General features: G+C 52.5%; 1 protein-coding gene and 1 long non-coding RNA gene across 2 annotated transcripts in view; one reads left to right on the forward strand and one right to left on the reverse strand.

Annotated features, from left to right (window-relative positions):
• Nucleotides 1–10,187, forward strand: LOC118171738. Its single transcript, XR_004753355.1, has 4 exons — nt 1–148; nt 6,608–6,915; nt 7,854–7,856; nt 10,177–10,187. It is a non-coding gene; the product is annotated as an uncharacterized LOC118171738 (long non-coding RNA).
• SGPP2 (sphingosine-1-phosphate phosphatase 2) overlaps nt 2,968–22,311 on the reverse strand; it is a 25,891-nt gene continuing 6,547 nt past the window's right edge. Inside the window, exons 2-5 of the mRNA XM_035335105.1 lie at nt 19,272–19,420; nt 11,893–12,072; nt 9,700–9,789; nt 2,968–3,729 (exon numbers count right to left, since the gene is read on the reverse strand). Coding sequence (XP_035190996.1) covers nt 3,190–3,729; nt 9,700–9,789; nt 11,893–12,072; nt 19,272–19,420 — 959 coding nt within the window. The 3' untranslated portion in view covers nt 2,968–3,189. The remainder of the gene's footprint in view (nt 3,730–9,699; nt 9,790–11,892; nt 12,073–19,271; nt 19,421–22,311) is intronic.

A 22,311-nucleotide genomic window follows, 5' to 3' on the forward strand; every position in this document is an offset into this window, starting at 1 on the left:
CACATGGAGAGTGAGAAAACTGCAGCCCGCCTTTCCGAGCCTCCCGAGGGATTATCCAGCTTGCCGTGTGCAGGATCTCTCTCCCCGATGCCTACACAACTGTAACCAGGCAAGCTCACAGTGTGGGAAGCAATCTGTACCACAGATGGTAAGTATTAAAAAACCCTGTTTATTAGTGTGTCATGCATGGGGATTAGGACGACAATAAGGCAGATTTGCATTTCAGCAGAGTACAGGCATATTGTGTGCACTAAATATATTTCTGTACGCACGATTTTCTGACTCTGGGTGTCCCAGTTCTCCCGTGAATTTACTGTCCTTGCAGTGTAAAGACCGGCTTAGGTTGGCACTAGGGGCTTGAGCTGCAGGGGCATGCCTCGCACGGCTTTCAGGGATCAGTTCTCCCGGTTCATCTCGTGTCGTGTCGGCAGCCAAGTGCTCCACGAGCAGGACACCAGCTCTGTGCTGGGGAAGTGGCACTGCTTGCCAAGAGCAGAGGAGCAGAGTCAACAGCGAGGTTAAATTCGAAGCCTCTCCAGAGCCACCGGACCCGCTCCCAGCTGCCCGCGATGCCAGCAGCACCTGCAAGGCTGCTCCGGCTCTGAAATCCAGGCTTCGCAGGAGCACCGTGCTCAGGATTATCGGTGCACCCGCACAGGCAGGGAGCGGCACGTAATTCTAGCGTAGTCACTGCATGGCCCAGACCCAACTGCCGGATATTTACAAACTGCTCGTAGTTGGATTCGACGACCGAGGTACCTAACACAGAGCCAGAGGTCTCTGCGATCTTTATTTTTCTTCGTCTGCCCCTCGGCAATATTTGCAAGTGAATTTATAATGGGGGCTCCAGGATTCATTTGCACCACAAGCTTGGTACAGGATACGTGTGGTCTGAGCGTTAGCTCTTTAGAACAAAAACCATGGTGGAAAAAGGTGATGCGAGGTAGCAAGATTTATGGAAAATGAACCCCTTTCCGATAACTTTCATCTGGCAAAACTACAGAAAAAAAAAAGGATTTTTCCAAATTTCCAGTGTCTAGGTCAAATATTAAGGACTTCCTTGCTTAGTCTTCTCTTGGCTGGGAGGCTTCACTCCCCTCCAGGGTCCCCGGTACTGCGTCCTCTCGGGTTTTCTGTTCTTCCTCAGATCTTCCAACGCCTCTCACCAGAACAGCTCTCCCTCTGCCTCCAGCAGACAGAGCAGCGTGTTGGCAGATCACGAGCGGGTTGTGCGGGGGGACCTTAACAAACTGCGAGTCGCTCCCCTTCTACCAGTCACTTACGAGGAGGAACAGAGGACAAGATGAACACGACCACGCCAAATCTCGCAAAATATCTGTATTTTAAATTTTGAACCAAGTACAGTTTGCATGTATTGCACGAACCACATGCGGGTGAATACTATAAAAGATAAAAATATTTATTCAGTATTTAACATATAAGTGCTTGGATTTATCAAGTAGAATTTATAAAACTCTCATAGCATAAAATAGCCGTGATTCAGAAGTGAAGTTTTACACACACAACTGCACCGACGTCCCCGCCGACCCGCGCCTTTCTCGAGACCACCCAACTCCACACCGTGTGCCCAACGCCCGACCCGCTGGGAGGCTGCTCCCGGTTTGTGTCCCAGCCGCCGTGACACAGCCCCGCTGCCAGGCTGCCTCCGCTCCCACGCAGCGGGCGTCAGAGAGATCCTTGGTGGGGCCAGAACCAGGATGCTGTCTGATGGGGGGATACGAGGAGAAGCCCAAGAGCAGCCCAACTGAGCACGGACCCATCAGTTTTGGTGGCTCAAACAAGGTGCAAGTGCGCTCATGCCCTGCTGGAAAACTTGATTAAGCTGTTCTCATGCACACCTGGAGACAGACGTGCCCACAAACCCCTTTTAAAAGAGCTGAGCCACGGCCTGGGCCAATCTACAAACGGCTAACATTTCTGCCTGGGCTTCTTCTGGAGGTTACTGCCCGTATTTTAAAGTCTTGCAGCTCTTGCAAGCGCTCCAACAGGTCAGCCAAAGCTTCCAGCTACGGTTTTTGAACTTGCTTCTATTTGTACAAGCAGCCAAGGGATGGCAAAGCGCCTCCTCTGCATTCCTCAAGTTTATTTATTTTTTTTTTGCAGCCAAGAACACAAACGTACATGGTTAAAACTCTTTTACTACACACTGTCAGGAAAAGGCACAGCGGCCATCCTTGAAGCTCTGCAGCGGCAGCATTATGTTTTGCTAGCCAAGCAGACCGCGTTCACCGCTGTATTTCTCAACAGCTCATCGGTCCTGGAGCAGATACACATTTATCAACGCGCAGCCCGAGAATGAAAGCCACGGCAGCCCTAACTACTACCCTACAGCTTTATACAGGTATTGCAAGGTGCATGGAAGACCAGTCGCGATGCTGCGCAGCACCACCAAGTTACGGCAGCTCAGCACCACCTCTCGCCGTGCCCCGGTCACCCCCAGCATCAGCCGCGAGGCGCTGAGGGCGCTGCCCGTCCCCCGGCACCACGGGCACGGGGAGCGAGCTCAGGGGCAAGCAGGCTGAACGCCAGCCTCACCGCTGCGGTAACTCTGCTCTGCTGTACAGCACAAGAATCTCTCGGTGGATGCTGGTTAACGTTAGAGAGAGATTTGTTAGACATCACTCAACATGCTTTGGGTTACGGTTTTCTTTCTTCCGCTTTACCTTTTTTTTTTTTTTTAATAAAATTGGATTGCAATGGGTAAAACCAGGCCTGCAGGAATGGCTTGGCTACCAGAAGGCGGTATGAAAAGCAAGCAGCAAGCACACCCACCACTGCACTTCCCCAGGGGAACGCCAAGGCGGTACCCGAGCGGGGCCGTCCCTGGCGGTGGAAGCAGCCGGGCGGATGCTCCCACTGCTCACGGCAGCGGCACGGCACCAGCCCCGCGTCCCGGCCCCGCTGACTCGTGGCGAGCCAGTCCGGTGGGGATGGGGCTTCGTGCTCCGTGCTTGTCACATCCATCTGGAACACGGGTGGCTGTCACAGGGTGCGGTGAGATCAGTGATTTCTGTTATTTGTGTTCAGTGATTCCCCTCAATCTTCAGAACCGGGCATTTTGGGCCAGTGCAGAAAGGCACAAATGCTTTTTGATCAAGTTACCCGCCTCGAACAACTTCTCCCTGAAATGGTGATGCTATGATTTACTTGTCAAGGAGGGAGACGTGCTCAAATCAATCCTAACAGCCCATGCAATAGTGGCACGATGACGGTAGCGGTGAAGCCCACTGATGAGTATGTTACGAATTTATACGGCACTTCCACCTCCAGCCTCCTCCGGGCTTCCAGGTCACTGATGGGGAACTTGTAGCAGTAACATAACGTGCTGAGGACCATGCTCTTCATCAGCTGACGTGTCAGCAGGATAACAAAGAGCCCTGTGAAGAACCTGGCCAGCACGAGCACCACCGTCGTACCGGTAATGAGAGGAAAACCCAAATTTTCGCCGGTGTAGGCTGGTGCCGCGTACTGGTTATTTAACCAAAATCCCACAGTTGCTCCAGCTCCGGCTCCTAAAATAGTAGTGGTGTCCCCCCTGGTAGGGCTGTAGTAGTCTAGCTTGGGGTAGTTGTAACACAGGACGAGAGGCACGGCTATGGACAGCAGCGGGCAGAAGGGGCTGGTGAGCAGCAGGTGATCTATGCTGTCCCACGCAGGATACAAGAGCACGAGCAGCACAGCCGAGATCAGCGCCCCACCAATCACGTCCTGTAAAGAGATCACGTTCAAAAGCTCGGTGAAAGGCCAAACACGGGTTCCCAGATCACTGCAGAACACCAACACCCGCATTCATAAGCGTGCAACAGCAGCAGAACTGCCTGACCCCAGCACCCACTGATGCCTCCAGGTTCGCAGATGGGGAACGAGGGGTGGTTTTGCGAACAGCTACAAGACAGAAGCGAGAGGGGGCGTAAGCGTTAGAGCATCCTTTGTGCTTCTTCCCACCGCTGCCTCCTGCTCAGGTGTGTGCTCACACAGCCACAACTCCCCCACCAGATTCCTGCCATCGCCTCCAATTTTTGCCCCGAACAAACTCATTTTTGCCCAGAACAAGAGATTCTTCCTCTGCCCTGCTCTCACACTTCACAGGCACTCTCTGTACGTCACTCGAATGGCAGAAGCAGGCACCCAACTGCAGCTCACAGACGTTACTATAAGCTGCCTCAGCACAAACCTTTCTCTCATAATCCTACAAGTGATTTCATCGCACCGATCGGATTATCACCCGCTCTGCATAAATGGAAGGATGCCGTCTTTTGTCGGAGACGGCCCCCAGGAAGCGGGGCAGCAACGCTCGGTGCGGACGCAACGAGCACCGCCAGCCCGGCCAGAGGTGGGCACCTCCGGGCAGGAATAAACCCGTGAGAAAGCTCTTGCCCAAGCCTCCGAAATCTGGCTGGCATTTAAGTGCCTGAGGCAAGCCCGTAGTTAAAACCTGATTTATTAACAGAGGCAAATCAGGTGTTTGGAGAACTTGGTTGTTGTCAACAGCAGTGCTGGGAAGGCAGACGGAAGCCAGCCCAAAACAGCAGCTCTGTATGAAAGCAGGCAAATAAAGAGCAGTGTAGGAAGTGTCCCCGTGCTGCCCCAGGTCTTGCCCGGGATGCAACAGACTTTGGATTCTGGCCATGAAATTCACTGCCAATGCTACAGCTAATCACATACAGCAACGTCCTGTTCTCAAGACTGTGCCTTCCTCAGCAAGTCATGACAGCTGACTACTTCTATGCGTGGTCACAGAGCAACAGGAATTATTTATGAGAACTTACTTCTGGTTACGCCGGAATGAGAGGACTTGTTCACAACTGAAATATTTAATGAATTTCTGGGAAGCGCATTACCCACGTACACCCAAACTTCAGCTGTTGACGACTCCCAGGTAATGAATTCACAGCACGTTTGGTTTTAAGCAACTCCAAGTGCCATTCTGCACGTTCCTCATACGGATTTCCACCTACGTTTGTCTCCTCATCCATTATGTTAGGACAGTTGTGGAAATAAAGTTGTTTACAGATAGCTAAGACGTAAAATAACATCAGGTGTCAATATTTCACAAAATAACCCATCTTCCGATGCCAGTTCTTAGATGAGGATTTTACACACGAAGACACGCTCGGGCCTGGCCCCAGCACACAGCACTGTCACCGAGGAGCTGGGGCTTGTTCCAGCACAGACATCCCCAAATCCCACCACAGACATCCCCAAATCCCACCACTGCTGTGGAGGCCGCTTCCCACCCTGCTGTCTACCTTACATTGGAAGGAAGAGTCCTGACGTCCCGATGCCTCCTCCCTGACGGAAAGCCAGCAGCTCTCCACGTGCTTTTCTGTCCCAGCTGTAAGTACTTCACCGAACAGGGATGCCCGCGGGCTCCATTTGCACCTCCTCCCCACTGACACCCGCATTGTTCTGGCCCTACAGCTTTCGTCACCCTCTGCTTAGGGACCTGACTAAAGCTCCCCAGATGGTACAGCACCGTCCCCTTGCTGACCCCCTGGGCAGTAACACAGCTTGGGTGGTTCTAACAGACCCAACCTACTCCGCTCCAGTTTGTACCTGGGTCCCCAGGGTGGGTGCCCGAGCTGATCCACTGGGGGGTGGGAAGAAAATGCAAATGTATTTATTACTGGTAGAAATATATATATTCAAAAAGCAGTGCTCGTTTCTTTAGTGCTAATTTAATTAGCAACCCTTAGTTTCCATTTTGGTGTATGCTGTAACGTAGACACGCATTAGTACAGCGCACGTATATAACCTATAAACACACGTGTGTGGGGGTGCATGGCCAGAAATCTCTTACTGGTAGGGGTGTGCAGCCAAAAGAGCTCACAGAGCCGTGGTTTATGCCATTTGCAGTATGCAGGCTTGGCCCTCCTCCTTTCAGAGGGCCCTTAGGAGACAGTGCTGTGAAGCCAGGACGGGATGTGCCCCACGGCCCCAGCGGGCTCCGGCTGCACCTTGCTTGTCCCTCGGGTCCAGCGCTGCAGGGGACAGGCTTGTGCCGGGAGCACGGGGAGGCAAGGCCAAGCCCCAGCCCAGGGCTGTAGGACAACAGCTGGCAGCACAGGATTAATGGTTCTTCCCCCTCCTCTGTCCAGCTAGGGGGAAGACCAGAAGAGGAAGGATTATCCTGATGTCTGAGAGGAAAGTTTGCTTTTCTGACACCTCCACACTGCGTTTAGGAGAGGGACCCTAGCTTCTCCCTGTGGGGGGGACATGCCCAGTGCTGGCACAACACATTCTTTGCCCCCTCTCCTCCAGCCTGCAATTACAAAGGAATTCTCACATGGGGCAGGCGTGAATTTTGCCCGAGGCAGTGACATTTAAAGCCTTCCCAGAGATGCTGTGGCTGGCTCAGCACCAGCCAGCACTGCGGCAGCCCCACATGGCTGCTTCCACCCCGAAACAGCCCCTGCTGCCACGCAGCACCCGGCCCCAACCCGAGGGACCTCACATACGTCAAGCTGGGCTGGAAAGCCCTCGTTTTGGTGTGCCCCCTAACCCTCACTGCTGGCCCTTCAGGGTGCTGCTGCTTGGCTTGGCTTTTTTTCACAAGGCCTTACAGCACTACTTTTTATTTTTTAAGGACTGCAAAAACACGTGGTCTGGCTTTCTGAAGGCAAGACCCTGCTATACACCTCCTGCTAAAACCAAGCCAATGCTGCAGCTTGGAACTGGAAGCACCAAAAAAGCCCCCAGAACATCGACCCAGCGCCCCAAACGCAGCACCACTCAAAAATATTACTTTGAATGATCAGGGAAAAAGCACTTCTGTTCTGCTCTGTACGCAGCCACTTACTGCCTGAATTCCCTGGCTTCATTCAGCACTGGTGTGACACAACACTCCCCCTTCCACCCTGAAATGCCTTACTTGTGTTTCATCCCACGAGGACGGTGCCACTGTTTGTTTACCAGCTTTACAATATTTAACGATAATTTCAGGATGAATGGTGTTATTAAAAACCTGAGATTCAGCACAGAAAACGAGCAGGGCGAGCATCACAGAGCAGCCCGTCCCCGGGGGAGTGCTCTGGGCAAAATAAAGGCATCAGCCTGACCCTGTGCTTTCAGAAAAGGAAAAAACAATTCCCTGTGTTTAGAGAAACAGCTTTCAGGCTTCTTTTTGGTGATAAAAAGCATCCTTTTGATTTCCCCAGCATCAGGCAGGACTGCTTTCCCATTAGGGAAAGCCGGGCACGGCGCTGTCTGCGCTGCAGCCAGGAGAAACCCACCTGAGCACAGCCCAGCAGCACGGTGCATTCACAAGGTGGGACAGGGCTGACCCCAAAGCATAAAGGGGAGATGAAAGCCTCCCACATTGCTCTGGGGGCTGCCCTCAGCTGACAAAGCCCTTCTGAACATGATCTGCTGTGGTATTTCTCCTATCTATTTGGGATGCTGCGTGCCAAGGAGAACACCATCACGCAGCTGTTCCAACATGGGACGACTCCAACACGCCCTGGCAGTGGTGAGACCAAAATCTGTTCATCCCACTGAGATGGGGATCAAAAACTGGGCCATGGTTTTAAGAAGGAGAGGAAATATATACATACATTTCCAAAATACAGTTGTCTGGGGAAAACAAAACAAAGACAACACACCACCAAACCCCAGTCTTAGTTTCTCCCATTGCTTTTATTTTTTCCCCTTGAAAATAATCTCAGTAAAATCACAGATTGTCTGCTTCAAAGTGCACCCAGATTTTTGCTTTTCCCTTTCCAGATAACTCCCATTCCCACTTTTCACCTCCTCAGGCCCCATAACTGGAGATGCACGAGGAAGCGACGGACCCTGCCTCCCCTCTGCATCCTACAAACAGGGAATACTCTCAGGCAGTGGAGGCAGGTTTTGTAATTAAATTCTCTCTGAACAAGGCAACTGTGTCACTTCTATCCCCTTCCAAGGCAGAAGCTCCCCTGGTAACAGCTGAGGCCATTGGTGCTTCTTCCCTTTCCTCTAATCATCCTACTCCTGGTGTGAATACTGCAACAGACAGCTCTCACACCACTGAGTGCATGCAGAGGGCCTTTAATGGTAACCCCTTTCTGACTGCAGTGGCTGTGCTCTTTGAGCCCCCCAGGCCAGCAGCACTGCAGCAATGCTGACACAGGCTTTTTAGGGCTGGGGCTGCCCCACAGCACGAGCCTGAGCCGCAGCAAAGCGCAGGAGAACCGCCTTGCCCTTGGTGCTCTGGGTCCTTAAATGGGAAAACCCAGTTACGCTCTATGTGGATACGTTTTACCTGTTCATTCGCTTTACTAAAACATTAAGACTGCTTAATTATACCCTTCGGTATTCACTTCTAGGAGGAGCTCAGTTAAGAAGGCAGCACCACCAGCAGCAGTACGGGGTGCCGTTCAGGCCAGCCATGCACTGTCCCTACAGCTTGGGCACAGCCCCGAGCCCCAGTCCTCCCTCCAGAAGCACCTGTGGCCGCACGCAGGAGGCTGATGTGTGGCGAGAGGCCACGTTCATGCAGCTCGCCCAGCACTGCCCCAGCTCCCTGCACAGAGAAGCCCCTGGTGAAGGATGCTCGGCCCTCTGAAAGGCAGCATTTCTCACGGTGACACGAAGGAGCTTCCCCCCCCCGCCTTAATTTTAAAGCCCTTTTTAATAGTGTCAGAGGCACAAAGAACTTTTTCTTCTTCACCCTAAAAACCCATCCAAATTTAGAGGAGTCTTTCATTATCATGGAACGGCAAGGGAAATATGCCAAGAATTTTTACTGATTGACTTAAGGTCACTGGTGAAGAAAGGATGGCTCCAGATCAGATTTAAGATATTGTTTTGATCCAGTAGGCCTGGGCTGGGAGGTCAGGCTATATTTTATAGACAACCATCACACAAAGGGCTCTCTTTCTTACACTCATCTATTTTCCTTATTATAGCACCATTATTAGTTATAAAAAACACACTATTTCTTCACATGCAGCCAACAAGCAGCGCATCTCCAGCTGCTGGCGGCTGTTCACACCCTAGGAGCCGGCTCCCCGGCAGCTCCCTGACAGGGCAGTGATGTTCCCCCACCAGGTACTGCGTGATGCAAGTTGCACCGAAATCGGTCCTCAGAGCAGGGCTGACACCTCGAAACAAGCGGCCAAACAGCTCGTCCTGCGTCACAGACTTCCCGTGATTATTTTCAGACAACGTATTTCGCATCTCAGCCCTGCAGGGATGAGTTCCCTACAGGTTTGCCTCCTAGCAGCTCTCTGTAATGCTGTTTGGTGTCGCTGCGGCCCTGTAGGCCCAAGGAACCCGGCTGTCCCTCTGATCCCACCTCTGATCGCCCCCCTCGCTCCCCGGTGTGCCCAGCCCAGGCCGTGCCTCCTGCTGAGGACATGGCTGCTCTCGCACAGCCAGCCTCGCTAGGGAGCCCCGCCAGCTGCCCCAGTGCATTCCTCGCAATTAACGTCTCAAAATACGGAGTGACAACCCACATCCCGCAGCAGCCTCCCCTGGCCTTTAAACCCACACGTGGTGGTGCTGTGTCAGTAATTCCCTGGCTGTGTCAGTAATTCCCCTTCAGGTTCAAGCAGCAATAGCCCCGGGGTTTCCTCGCAGCTGCCCCTGAAGGCACAGCTTACGTACTCCCACAGTCAGGGAGGGCGGGCGGCCAGAGGCGCGCCGTGCGCGTGGCGAGGGCGGGGGACAGCAGGGGACAGGGCAGCGTGGCCTCACCAGCACGGTGTGCATCCCCGTGTACAGCCTGCTGAGACACACCAGCGTGGAGAACACGAACGCCGCCGTCAGGCCGAGCTCAAAGGGGTACTGCGGAAAGAAAGAAAAGCGCACACATTAGGCCGTGACCCGCTTCCACAGGGGGACGGAACCACACAGCCTGGGACCCCGCACACCGAAGCCATCCAAAGAGATCCGAGTGAGCTGAGGCAAGGCCCTGGCAGGGGCAGGCCTGGGAAACAGGTGGCACCCGCAGGATTCTGCCCCTCAGCGTCCACCTGGCGTGAGGCCTTAGCGCGGAGGGCCTCCAGAAGAGAGGCGCAGCACGTCCTACAGGCGATCCCCGCGGTTCCGCTGCCGCCTCGCAGCCCGAGGGCAGCCCAGAGCCATGCTGTCTGCCCAGAAGGCAGCGGGATCGATAGTGCTGCGGCAGCAGGGCGCGGGGAAATCGATGTCTGGGCTGAAGCTGCCATCCAGCTGCTAGAGCAGTCAGGGCCGCTCTTCCCTCCGGCGTTTCAGGTTTAATCGGCCTCTTACAAAGCTCCTTTTACAATTCCCTCTCTGAGTTGCCTACTAGCATGAGGAGAATTATTGAAATAAATCATTTTTTTTTTGTAAAAAAATCACATTAGATAAAGAATAAGCTTAACACGTTAGCCCTTTACTCCACTCATTCAAATCCTGTATTAGGGCTCCACTGAAAACAAGTCCAATGGGTTTGTTTCACTTTCTAAAGGGCAGTTTTCTGGAGGATAAAAAATAAAAAAGTGAGATGCATTCACCCAATGTAACCCGGCCTCCATCTCCTCCCCAGAGCCTGGCGCCTGACCAGGCTGGCCGTAGGTGAGCGCAGCAAGGCTCCCGCAGCATCGCTGGGCACACGAGCTCCTGCCGAGCCTGCCCTCGGTCGTACCCCAGCGCAGACAGCTCGGCCCTGCTGCAGACGCCCCCCCCCCCCGGTTCGTGCAGCGCTCTCTCTTCCTCGCTCCTCCAGGCCCCCAGCGTATTTACGCCCACGTTACTCCCCCTGCAGCCTGGGAGCTGGTCCAGGCCAGCAGCTGATGAGGAGGGCAGCTCTGGAAGACAGCGCTATAACGTACAGGGAGATTTTTCCTTCTTAATGGAGGCAATTAAACCATTTAATTATTTTACAGCAGCTTTGTTTCACAGCCGTTTCCAAAAGCACAAGAGCTGCGTGCCCCACTCGCAGCTTATCAGTCAAGGAGGAGAAAGCACTGCTGACCAGGTCTTTTTGGCAGACCCAGCACAAAGTACCACAGGCGGGGCGATGGAGTGACTCCTGACAGCGGGTACCCCCGCACGGCTGTATCACAACACCCCGACGAACAGAGGAGACGTGCTGCTTTTATACCAGGAGGCTCAGCCCCTGCAAGCAGCTCCACATCTGCGTCCGGATGGCAGTACAACCAGCAGGGAGCGGACGGCAGGCAGCACGGCCTCTGAGGAGGAACCCGAGAGGATCTCCCGGCCAGGCCATGAGTCCTCTTGACTGATTATAGGGCTTTATCTTTGTAATGCGCTTGAGGAGAATGAGAAACATGCTTAAAAATGATGCAGCCAGGAAGTTATTATTGCTAAAATACAGGAAATGCCTGTTAGGATTCATAAAATGAAATCAAAATAACCATCGCAGAGCAATGGTTTTCCAGGAAAAAGCTTTCAGGAAGATGAAAGGTTAAAGGTTTGGGAAAAATAATAATTATAGGATCACCCCAAGCAGCCTACCGCAGCAGTGCTGTGAAACTGATGCTATTTCTGCAATACACAGGCTTTTAAATTGTGTTATGCACTATTAGCCTAACACAAGCAATAGTCAGGGGATTTCCAAGGATGCTTCTCCTCGCATCAGGCAAAAAGAGGTGACATATGGTTCCCTCAGTGTCACCAGGAAGGTGACAACCTCCAAACCACAGTGCATCTCTGAGCTGGGTTTGTGCTAAAGCTAGGAGGCTTCCACCCAAATTATTCTGTATCCATTATCAGCCAGCTATAGGTAACAGGGAGAAGCGTGTGGCAGTGGAAATGAACATAGCTCCTCTGGAAGTGGCAGCAGCTTTGGATTTGTGGAGTTTTCTGCAGTTTGAGGGAAGGAGACCAGAAGGCTTGTTTTTTGTTGCTGTTTATGTTTTTTCTTTTTTTTTTTTTTTTAACACTTTTTCTTTTAGCCCTTACCTCGTACTGGTTCATGGTTGCAATGAGAAAGGAGAAGGAGATGGCAGTAGCTGCCATGGCGTGGGTGGAAGGCATCCCGTACTCTGCATCCGTCCGCATCTCCAGCTTCACGACAGGTGGCGAGAGGGGACGAGGCCACTTCAGGATGTCCTTGGAGACCTGCCCTATGTACATCACGATCTGGGGAGAGGAAACGCCACAGGCTGTCAGCCCGCACAGGGAATTCCCACCCTGCCCACCCCAGAACCACAGTTATCTGAGCTTTTCTGCTGCAAAATCCACCGCCCAAGAGTAGAGTTCATCCCCTGAATTATTAAAGGATTTTCCATTATCCCGGTCAGCGAAGGCAGCAGCTGTTTTCCTACACAGCACTGTAACTCGATCACAGCTGGGACCACGAGCAGGTCTCGCTGACAACTCACCGCAGTAGCACAGTGTGAGGAGGAGAGCTGGCTCCCGTCCCACACTAGCCAAGCGTAAGTTCCCAACCCGTCCCTTCTAACCCGTCCTGCAGAGCAGAGGCACCTGAGACATTTTTCTGCCACCACCCCAAACCACCACCCGCCCCAGCCGGTCCCTCCCAGCGCCCCAGCGGCTCCACAGGGCCACCAGGGCTGTCCTGCTGCTGGCAGCTCCTGCTCCACCCATGCACAACGCGCCCCACGCAGCCACCCGGGCATCCCTGGGCAGGCAGCAGGGAGAAAACTGGACGAGCAGCACAACCGACCAGTTCTCCTGCCTCGGTCCCTGATAACAAAGCACCTGCTCGGGGTGCCGGTGGCTTCAGCAAGGGCTCTGTGAGCTACCTGCTGAGCTCTGCAAGTGAGTTGCTGCAAGATCCCAAAGGGAGCTAACGCTAGGAACAGGTGCAAGAGGCAGCACAACAAGGACACGAACAAAAAAGAAGGCATTTGCTTTCTTGTATCCCCACCCCTCCCCGGACAGTACACCCAGATATGTGCAAAGCAAGCTCTGCATCTCAAAACTTTTTTTTAGCACACAAATCAGGGTAATTGACATCTGTCGTGAAAGCTACTGCTCAGCTGCCGCACAAGACAGCTCACGGTTCTGCTTCTTGCACCTCCAGTAGGAAAGGAGAGCTCTTAAAATAACATCCTTCCTCGGCTGTGCTGTTCTGGCACGTGGCTAGCAGCATGCCCATCCGCTGCCACGTTCGCCACCAGCTGCACTGCATCCATCTCTCCCACCAGCCACTTGATACTTTCACCTTAAGAGCAGGATCTTGGGATTGAGGGTTCGCAAACCAGGCCCAGAAAAAAGAACAGAGTTCCACATTCCTTCATCCTCCCTACAGCAAAGGGCACACCGAGGGGAGTCCCCGGCACCCAGCCAGCCCCGGCAGAAGCGCCTGCTGCTGCAGCCTCTGCTCCTCACTGCACGATAACCAAATGCCAGGGTTGAAAGCAAAATCACTCTGCAGCAGAAGACAAAGTGTAGAGGCTGCCAGGTGCAATACCACGTCAGAGGCAAGGTCGGACAAGCCAGTTTATCAGCAGTCCTCCCTAATAACGACTTCCACCTGTAGCAGCACTATTAGCCCTAATACACAGAGGTATTACCGAAAGGGAAGTGAGTCACCTTGGAAATGAAGGCTGTGCTCGGGCTCCTCTGATGGCCACAAACACGCGGGCTGCTGGAGGGGATACAGGTAAGCAAAAATACCAGGTGTTCTCGCAGCACGTGTCTTCCGTTCATTCTAGGATAACTCCTGACCCTTACATATTTTTTAAAAACACATTGTATAGCCAGGTACAGCAGGGAGAGGTGAGACAGCCTCCGCAGGGCAGCAAGGGGAGCCCAGCATGCTCAGGCTGAGCGCTGCTCTCTGCGGTGCCAGACCCCCCCCCCTTCAGCTCCCCCGGGCACAGGGCTTTCCGTGCAACACCCTGCGCCGGTGAGCAGAAGCAGCACCCACGGGTGCAGCAGGATGTCCCACCAGCTGAGCTGCCGGGCTGTTCCAACCAGCACACCACTGCTAAAAGCTCTCGGTGCTGCCCTTTTATTCACCTGCCTTTCAGTGCGCGGGTGCAGCACGGAGCTCCCAGACGCGAGGCACAGGGGCACAGGACCACCGGGGCAGGGGGTGCTCGCCACACGGTGAGGAGCAGCTTGGCGCCCCACAGGGTGGGGGGACACCACGGGGACAGCCACTGCCTTGCAGATGTCGCACCAGCACGGGCTCACAGCGCGGTGGCTCACCGCAAGGAGCATCTGAGCTGTGCTCCAGGTGGCTCTCATCTTCTGGGGACAGTAAGAATCCGTCTTGTTTAAGCGGTGTGTTCTCTTACGCCACACTTCATTAGTTCCTGACCTTATTTCTCTGTCATTTTGGATTTATCCTCCAGCAGCCCCAGGAAAGAAAGCAAGCAGCCTGCAGCAGCTTTTCCCAGCACAGCAGATGAGAAAGGCCCTGTAACAAACCCTCAAATCATAAACATTGGAGCACTGGAAAGGAGAAGGGAGATGGAAAGGTGAGCACAGGCTGGACACAGAGCTAAGCTTCCCCCACAGGACTTGACTTAATTACTTGGTTGCACTACACCTGATACCCTTGATGGCCCGGAACAAATTTAACACGGTTAGAAATTACCCCAGCCTCAGACCCTCAGTAACTCAGGATCATCTAGGTCGCAAAGCCAGGATCAGAGGACTGGGTGGCTTTGCTGCAGCTCCCAGCCTACCCTACAGGAGGCAAACCCCATGTTTATGGTGGCTGTGGACAAAGAGGGGACAGTGGGTCAAGGCATGGCCCTGCAGCACGTCACCCTACAGCACCTGACCACCAGCACAGGTATGCATTTCCAAACCTAAACACCCTAAAAGGCATCATTTGATCTGTTTTAGGCCAGGGACGAGAAAAGGAACCTTGAAGCAAGCCATCTCCTTATGCTCTGTTGTTCTGTTTGCTCCTTCCTTGCATCACTGACGTGTGTCCACCTCGTGTCTCACGCCGTGCTCCTGGTGCTGTTCCGCGTGCAGCTCTGGTACCAGCCACAGACCAGAGGAATTTCCCGCAGTGCTGGTGGCAAACCATTTGCAGGCATCTTCAGCGGAAATAATTTTAATTTGCATATTAAAAAGTACCTCTGCTTTTGCACGGGGAAGTTTGTCTGAACCTGGAGAGTTTTCCGGTACTGAAGCAACAAAGTCAAAACCGTGATGGACGGCGCAGGATGTAATTAGCTGCGGATAACTAGGAGGGGACGCACAGGAAGCTGGCTGGGACAAGAAGCATTAACAAAGCACTTGGGCAAAGACGTATTCCTTGCTGCCCCCCTCTCCAGGGGCTGTCCTGCAGCGCCAGAAGCAGCACAGGACTGTCCCTGTGCCGTGCTGCCCATCAGGCAAAGCCCTTCCCGGGTGAGGGCAGGACAAGGCTTTGTGGCTGCGGTGGGTCGGCAGCCTTGCATTTTACTCCACGGACGCAATTAGCAGTCGCTATAGCAGCACAATGGCCTCTGGGCCCTTCTCCTGTTACTTTCCTGCCCCGAGTCACACGCGGTCCCTCTCCACGCACACATTCCCACCCGAGCCTTTGCGCCGGGGAAACCAGGATGACTGCTGGCGCTTTGGCAGAAGGTGTGGGTGGGGAGCAGGGCATGTCCTCCTCCCATGCCAGGCCCCCGGCCTCAGCGCAGGGAGGCTCCCAGCCGTCCCACCCGCCTGGGAGGGTTGGCAGGAGCAGTCGGGCTGGTTCTTTGTTTCACGCTCTTGTATCTGGTCTGCCAAGGGTGAACCAGAGCACTTCTGTTTTAAACTCACCATTCTGCAGCACTCCTGGCCGTGCTCTAAAGGGAGCGGATGAAATTCTAGAGATGTGGGGTCAAATAGCATCGGCAGCTCCTTCCCTGAGACTCACGCCATGCCAGCCTGACTCGGAACCCACCACTTTGGGCTCTGAAATAATTCAATAATCCAGCTCTGGAAGCCCTGGGTGGACTGCAGAAGCATTTGTCACCTTCCCAGGAAGGAAATGTACAGCTTGAACAGGATGCTGATTGTTTTCCCTCATACTCACTGTATGCTGACAGGAGTGACGGAGCACATCAGGAACACCGCGGAGAGGGGAAAAAAATAAGGGTGCACTAATAATAAACTGGCATTTGCAGCAGATTAGCCAAGCAGAAGCAAAGACTGCATCCTGGAAGTGCCAGCTCCTTTCCAGGGCTGTCAAGGCAGGCGTGACTTTGATTCAAGGCAGAGGCACTGAGCCAAGCACCCAGCCGGCACCGCTCGCAGCCCCTGTGCTCAGCGGCCACAGCCTAGGGCAGCAGATGAGTGCTGCAGCAGCGAGCTGCCCCTCGGGGAGCTCCGTGCTCCCCCTGAGAGGGCCACGCACGGTGAGGACGGGCAGGTTGGGGAGCCCCAGCACCCCCAGTGCAGGGACACAAGGGCACCCCTTGGAGCTGCCCTTGGGCACCTCTCAGGGTGCAGTGACCGACGTGCCCGAGGCAGCCGGACAGCTTCTCATGCAGCATAACGTGAGAGCTCACCTTTGGGGCAGGTGTGCTGACCGGCTGTCAGGGGCTTGTTTTGGAGAAACGTCACAAAAACGGAGGCAGAGCCACCACCAAAAGCAAGGCTTGCTGCAAAGCAGCTTTTCAAAGCGGCAGCCAGGAAGCCAGCTGCCATGCAGCCAGGGCAGGGTGAGCGCAGGCAGATTCCTGCTCACTGTGGGAGCGCTGAGCTTTGAACTGGGGGCAGCCAGCACTTCGAGGGGTGAAAGCCTCTGGAGGGCTGCTCCGCACAGCCAGGCGAGGCAGCAGGCTGCGGTGTCCCCAGGCCCACGGCTGCAGGCACCCGGCCGCTCGCTTATCACCCCAGCACACCCGCGGCTCCACGCCCGCCCCAAAGTCCACGCTGGGCGGTTATTTATATTGTGCAATTGGTGGTTATTTATATTGTGCAAATTGAAGTTCCATGGGCTTAAAAGAGGTGTGGGCACACCTGACATGCTATAAAGAAAAAAAATACTCAAGTGAGCCTTCACCTTTTAAGCTGAGATGCGGTGAGCTTAAAGCATGCCTGAGAGCTGTTTTATTTGAAGCTGTTTTATTTGAAGCTGTTTTCCACCTCCGGACTTCCTGGCTGAAGCAGGCGCACTGAGCATCAAAGCCACCTTTGTGCAGGTTGAGGAGCGTCCCCTTCAAAGGGCTGCGGAAGGGAAGCGCAGACATCAGGATGCCTTCAGCACCAGCCCCGCACCTTGCTCTCACCAGGCAGGTGTTTCACTCGTCTGCCCGTGAAGAGAAAGGCAAAGCCCACAGACGTGCTATGAACCCCCAGACGAAGGGCACTGTGGAAGCATCATGCATGGTTTAAGCTCCCAGAACACCTGGATGCGACCGCAGCCCGTATCTCCCAGAACCACACTGAACCAAGGTGAACAGCTGGTTTTGGGGACCTAGGACTGGAGAATGCAGCCAAGGCACCAAGGGCAGCCTCACCTGCTGCTGAAATGCACTTCCCACGATCCTTCTTACTGCCCCCCTGCAGCTCCAACGTAGCTTATTCACGACCACCTTGCACACATCTGCTCTTGTGACTGTTTTTATTTTAAGCAGCTCCTTCCCTCCCCTGGCATTCCCAGCCAGCATCCTTCTCTCTCCAGCTTCATTTGGTTAGGGGCTCATCTCAGCTTTCAGTCTCTGCTCAGAAAATAGCCTGTTCCCTAGCCATCCCTGGCCCTGCTCCAGCTGGAATTGATCCTTCCCGAACGTGGGTGACTGGCTCTGCAGAAACTATCGCAGATAAGATGCCGTGAAGGCCTTGCAAACAGCGTTAATACTTGCAGTTTTTAAGGGAAGAATCCCCCTGATTCAGCCTGGGACCCCAGTTCTATCATTTCCAGCATGGAACAGAAGCCCCCAAGTTTAATTCCCAAACCCACGGGACGAAGTACCACAATTAACGCTGCCGGTGATGACGAACACCACAAGTGGTGGCTCTCCATCCCAGCAGCACGAGGAGGAACCCTGCTCCCTCCCGCTCAGCTGTGTCGCACTGAACACCTTGGCGCTCCCCTGCAGCCAAACCAACCCTGCTGTAGCACGTGTTAGCGAGGTGTCTCGGACAACCCAGACCCCTTAGAGCACCATGAACCAATTCCTGCTCAACAGCAAGTAAGCCACCCAGCTGAGCTTGCCATAACATTAACACCAAGTCTACGTAATACTTCAAACCACTTCAAACTTAATTAAAATGTTTCTAAGGCTACAGATTGTCAGCAGTCTGTGTATGTAAGACAGCTTCCCCTCTTCAGTATAAAAATGCAACCCCACAACTCCCTTGGTAACTGAGAAATAATGTTAATAGTCATAATATCAGACGTTTGTGTGCTCTAATTAAGCCAGGCGAGATGTGGCCAGTAATCAGGTAGCCTCCTTGGCAGGTAAAGGCAAGGCAAGTCTTCAGAGGCACACAGGCAGCTTGGAAGAGTCACTTTTGAGCAATATGCAAAACCAGAAGGCAGTGACTACCAATTATCATTCTGTGGCACACGTCCAGAAGCAGTAGGTGTGCTCCTGGCCAAAACCCAGCTCTAATTACACAGTGTCCACCTACTTCTGAATTTCAACTGCAAATTATTTTTCCTGTTCTCTTTATAAAAATTTATTGACTAGGGTTACTGGCACAGAAGAACTGATGCCTTCCATCCAGGACTGGATGCATTTTAAGTGTATGACCCAATTCAAATTGTTTTTATTATTTCTAATCATGTTATTTGGACAAACGACAGAATATTATTAACCAGAATTGACTAAGCCAAGGAGAAGCATTGTTATAATGAAGAAAGCTAAGTATCGCTTCCAAGTCTTTATCAAGTTTCAATTTCTCAAATCAGTGTAGATTGACAAACAAATCTCCAGGGTCCATCATCTACCAGAGATACTTCCTACCTCCCTTCTTCAGTCTAAAACAAGCTTTTTTGGGGGCAAAGATGTAATTAATATCAAGATGGGCAGTGGCAGTGACAGAATAGACGTTCCTGTACAGAATAAAGTCCTGCTTATCCACTGGCTTTCAGAGCCAGAATAGAAACCCATTACTCTGGATCCCCTACGCTGCATTTAGGAAGGCTGAAGCCTGATAATTGGAGAATGCTCCAGTATTTCTGATGGACAACACTGCAAGTAACGCCCCGGGTAGCAAGGAGGGGAGCAGTAGTCAAAGATATTGCCAGGTCCATGTTCCAACCTTCACCCTAGCAAGGCTGAAGACACTGAGAACCATATAAATAACGTTGGGTTCTTCTGTTTGTTTGCAGAGGTTTTGTTTGAAAGGTTATCCTTACTCTTAAATACTCATTTGCTACAGCAACAGAATTAGGTACGTGCTCAAGTGATTTAAATACTTACAGACCAAATGATTATCATCCTTCTAGACACGGAGTGATCGATGTTCCAGTAGGTAAACGGAAGGAAAGTGATATAAAAGACCTCTTCACCCAGAGCAGCTGAAAACTTGAATAAGTAGTAGTAGAAGTAGTTCTTCACAACATATTTCTGTGGAATGCCCTGAAAAAAAGATTTAAGAAATGTTTAATGAGTTAGAAAACTATATCAAACAACCAAGGTATTTCACTGCTATGGTTCCCAGCCCTTAAATTATTTAATTTGTTAGAACAAACGTCAAGAAAAAATTCAATTTTTGTACTCAAAGACCACGTAACAGCTCAATTACACTTTGCAGGGATCAGAAATCCATTAGGACTAATTAAGGGTAGCAGTCACATCTACAAAGGTTTTCCAGAGATCAGATCAATCTTTGCTCCAAGGAAATTATCTCCATTTAATAAAAGGGTTCTGATGCTTTTATTTCCAAGTTTCCACATCTGCAGTTAAAAAGAGCCACCGCCGCTGTCGCTGGAAGTGTGTTTTGAGATGAAGTAAGTAAACTGGAATTACTGGACTAATTCTTTTAAAATTTGCCTCATTAAGTCAGACAAATTTACTTCAACAGTCCTGGACATTTTACTTTTCTCTCTTCGAAGTGGCAGGCGGCCCGCCGGAGCTGGGAAGCCATACGGAGCTGCGTGTGGCACGGAGGATGCGAGGGTTTGCTGCTGCTGTCAGGACTGGGACACCACCGAGCAGCCTGCTACAGCCCTGCTGCAGCAGCTGCAACGTGCAGTCAGGTTGTATGCAAACACCTGCATGCTTCTGGAAAAGAGGGGATGATGTGTATGAAGAGGATTTGGGAGGCAAGAGAGCCAAACTCTCTTCATCTCTCCCAAGAAAAAAGACACGCATGGGATTTGGCTGGGTAATCAGGGGCTGAAAGAACATCCTACAGATGAGGGCTGCGAAGGGAATGCCAAGGTTTCAGACTCCCTAGGTAAAACAGCTTTGACGTAAACTCCTAAAGCTCAGAGGAAAGCTACCATGCTTGGAGTTGATGTGAGCCTAATCTACCAGGGAGAAAGCCTCATCCTACGTGGCAGTGAGAAAGCATAAAAATTGTCCAGGAAGTCTAGACATTCAATTGTGACTCATTTTAGGGGCAATTAGACATTCGAGTCCCTTCATCTGCCTTCAGAATGGAGACGAGGCAAACTGCATAAAAGCCACCAAAGCAGGATGGAAAAAAGACTACATTCATTCACCTATTGCAGGAAAAAATATATTAAATTGATTTTTGCATCAATAAAGAGAAAAGATGAGTCAACACTTGTGAAGCGCTCGGGTTGCAGGCGCGTCCCCCATGCATTAGTAACGGGGGTGGCAGATCAGTTACCGGCACCGCGCTCGGGAAACCCGGCGGCGTGCGACGGAGCTCTCGGCCGAAGCATCTCGAGCCTCACACGCCAGTGAGAACACCCCCCGGTGCCATTAGCAGCTCTGACGCTCCTGCCTGAGATCATTAAACCATCTTTGGTCGTATCCGTGGGTCCCAGAAGAAGGCTTTCTGCCAGCACTGTTAATTCCTCAATTAGGCGGCTGTCTCCAGCAGACCAGGAGATACGTGCTTCTTTAGATAACAGATGATCAGACACGTCCCCACGGTAATTCTTTTCTGCTTGAAACCTCGTGGGGTGAGGGATAAAACTTTCTAATTACAATAATCTGTTTTGTAGGGGAAAAAAAGCAGTTTTATAATTATGCAGGTTCTAAAAGAAAGCGGAGCTAAAAATACTTTGAGGCAGAAGGCAGGGCCAAATCCTTCCACACTGTTTTTTAGAAGCCTTTCTTTTTCTCTCTTCTCCATCACAAGTCATCTCCCACTTGTTAGTTTGACTTTAAACACTTTTTTTTTTTTAATAACACACCAGCAGTTCTCAACAGGCTCACGCACGAGGCGTGAGACAAAGCCCACAGCTGTGACAGGTGACGGCAACAGCCAGAGGACAGGCGTGAAGGGGATCTCGGAATGGCTCCACTTGCTTTCAGAGAGGGTATGGTAATTAAAATTCGCAGTCGTCATGATCCTAAGGCCATAATTACGGAAAGCCCACCAAGCCTGCTCCTCGTGCCTTAGGACAGCAGCCCACACGGGGTCCCTGCCTGGTCCCAGCAGCGCAGAGCTGAAGGCCGGCACTCAGCTACCGCTTACCCCCCGTGTCCCCTTTTTTCCGGACAGCAGCAGGTATCACTGCATGGCACAAAGCGTGCTCCTTCCGTTCTAACCTCAGCGCAGCAAGACGCCACCACAGTTAACGTGTGCCAGCGGTTGGCCTCCCCGTGAGGTTTTTTCAGCCTGCGCTTTTACACGGCTGAGCTTTAGCAGAGGCGTTTGTGCTGAATGTACTGAGGCGACTCGCTGCCTCCCGGGACCTCCGAGCGCTCGCAGTGAGTCAGCCCCTCCATCCATCGCCGTCACTACGCGGTCAGAAGCAGAGAGCTTTTAACGGACAGTAATTAAGGCCGTAGGGAAAGCCAGAATTTTAAGAACATTTCAGAAGAAAAGGTATAATAAGCCGCAGCATTCCCAAACACAGGAGATGGGTAATTTCAAACAAATGACCCTTCTCATCTGCTTGGAAAAAAAATCGGCCGCTCAAATTATAAGCGACGCACGTGAGCGTGCAAGTCTCCCTGAACGAAGCACCTGCCCGAAAATACTCGCGCAGGAGCAGCTGTTACAGCTCAGCCCGACTTCCCCATCCCCACACGCCGGCGGGGGGCAGGAGGGTGCCCACCGGGGCCGTCCCCACAGGATGCAGCCACCCGGCCGGCCCCGAGCCACCCCGTGGAGCAGCAGGGGCACACCTGGAGCCTGCAGCACCTCGGGGACCCCGGGGCACCAGCACGCTGCTCGCAGTACAACGGGAGCCCAGCGTTCGGGCACGTACGCACTTCAGGGACACTGAGCTTCTCTAGCTGAAGTACAGCAACAGCAGCTGAACGGCTAATAACAAGTATTTTAAATGTATTTCTACCCCACACAAGGAAAGAAGGC

The sequence above is a fragment of the Oxyura jamaicensis genome, chromosome 9, assembly GCF_011077185.1.
Source record: "Oxyura jamaicensis isolate SHBP4307 breed ruddy duck chromosome 9, BPBGC_Ojam_1.0, whole genome shotgun sequence".
Classification (NCBI taxonomy): domain Eukaryota; kingdom Metazoa; phylum Chordata; class Aves; order Anseriformes; family Anatidae; genus Oxyura; species Oxyura jamaicensis.